Source organism: Penaeus monodon, chromosome 15 (genome assembly GCF_015228065.2).
Source record: "Penaeus monodon isolate SGIC_2016 chromosome 15, NSTDA_Pmon_1, whole genome shotgun sequence".
NCBI lineage: Eukaryota > Metazoa > Arthropoda > Malacostraca > Decapoda > Penaeidae > Penaeus > Penaeus monodon.
In genome coordinates, this window is record NC_051400.1 from 24,091,781 (window position 1) to 24,093,504 (window position 1,724).

The 1,724-nt window shown below is 33.9% G+C and overlaps 1 protein-coding gene across 2 annotated transcripts in view; it reads left to right on the forward strand.

Annotated features, from left to right (window-relative positions):
- LOC119581826 (phenazine biosynthesis-like domain-containing protein 1) overlaps nt 1-1,724 on the forward strand; it is an 11,118-nt gene that overhangs the window by 1,165 nt on the left and 8,229 nt on the right. For both annotated transcript variants that reach the window (XM_037929960.1, XM_037929961.1), the window contains exons 2-5: nt 267-360; nt 463-664; nt 875-1,112; nt 1,459-1,649. In XM_037929960.1, coding sequence (XP_037785888.1) covers nt 277-360; nt 463-664; nt 875-1,112; nt 1,459-1,649 — 715 coding nt within the window. In that variant the 5' untranslated portion in view covers nt 267-276. The remainder of the gene's footprint in view (nt 1-266; nt 361-462; nt 665-874; nt 1,113-1,458; nt 1,650-1,724) is intronic.

The window sequence follows — 1,724 nt, forward strand, 5'->3', positions numbered from 1 at the left end:
CATGTTTAATCAGTATAGTTGCTGCCATTACAACTCTGTGTTATTGCAAATGTCATGATACTTAGAATATATTAATTGTCCGACTGTCTTTGTCTTGACTATCACACCAGGCTCTCCTCGTTACTGTGATACAATTTTTAAGACTAGGCTGATATAGTAATGATAAAATCTCAAAAATATTTGTGTTATTGCAGTAATTTTCATTTACCTTATTTTTGATATATGATTTATAACCATAAACTTTCTGTTTACTGATCATTTTGCAGTTTCATAGCAATGAAGCTACAGATATACACAGTTGATGCCTTCACTGATCAACCCTTCTCTGGGAACCCAGCTGCTGTGGTGCCCCTCCTAGAGGTAAATTTAGTATGAAAGATTTTTATTTTGGAGAGCTGATGTACTGTGTTTATCATTACTGATTATAAATAAATATTAATCAAATTTCTTTATTCTTTTAAGCCTTTAGAAGAGCAGACACTGCAAAATTTGGCTGCAGAACTCAACCTCTCAGAGACAGCCTATGTCAGTCCCATAGGAGATGACACCGAACCATGGATTACGACATCTCAATTTACCCTCAGGTGGTTCACACCAACAAATGAAGTACCCCTTTGTGGCCATGCAACCTTGGCCACTGCCCACACTTTATTCAACAGTTTAGGTAATCAGGGTTAGAGTTCTGCTTTGAATAACTATGAAATCTAATAATTTGGGTTAGACATTCAGGAGCTTTAATTTGTTGCTTTATAAACTACAGAATTATATGACTTTTAAGTATGATTCTAATTTCACTAGATTTTTCTTGCTTACTTTTACTTTACTTACTTCTTTTGACAAGGTGCAGTATATTAAAATTGTGTTTTATTTACAGGAAATAGGAACAACAGATTAGAGTTTAAAACTAAGAGTGGTGTGTTAGTTGCCCGAAAAGATGGCAGCAACATTATTTTGGATTTCCCAGAAAATCCACCAGAGCCTCTCACAGCAGAACAAAGAACTGATTTAAATGTTCTTGTGAAAGGAGTGGTTAATGATCTCCATATAGATACTGTTTTACTTTCACACACAACAAAGAAACTTTTAGTGAAGCTTCATAGCTCATGTACCAGGTAAGATAGAATTAAACATGATAAAAGAATTCTTGAAATTTTTTTCATAATATTTTTGATTGTGGAACAATAATTATGATGTACTGAAGATGCATATTATTTGTTTAGGAAATGCAATTTTTCCATTTCAATAAAATTTGGATATAGTCCTCTAGCATTTCTTTTATTAGGTATCCCATTTTATTATTGTTTGTACGATCATAAAGATCTAGATCCTGATTTAATGTGCGCAAAGGATTTTATTGAAAGAAATTTTAACTGCATAGTATTACCGTGATATAGACTTTATTACAGGCATATAAATAGATTATTTGATCACTTGACTGGATGCTGCATTTTGTTTCAGGAGAGACTTGGAAAGTCTAAAGCCAGATGCTGCATCATTATTAAGTCTTCATAATGGATCATTAGTCAAAGGAGTTATAGTTACTCTCAGTGGTGGGCTGCAAGGAGAGATGTCAGAGGACAGTCAGCTATACCACTGCATTTCTCGCTACTTTGCACCTTGGAATGGCATCCCAGAAGATCCTGTTACGGGTAAATATGAGGCTTTGAATATTGTATGATGTGACCAAATATGTAAAGTAATGATATTTGTGGTTTGCATAGTTT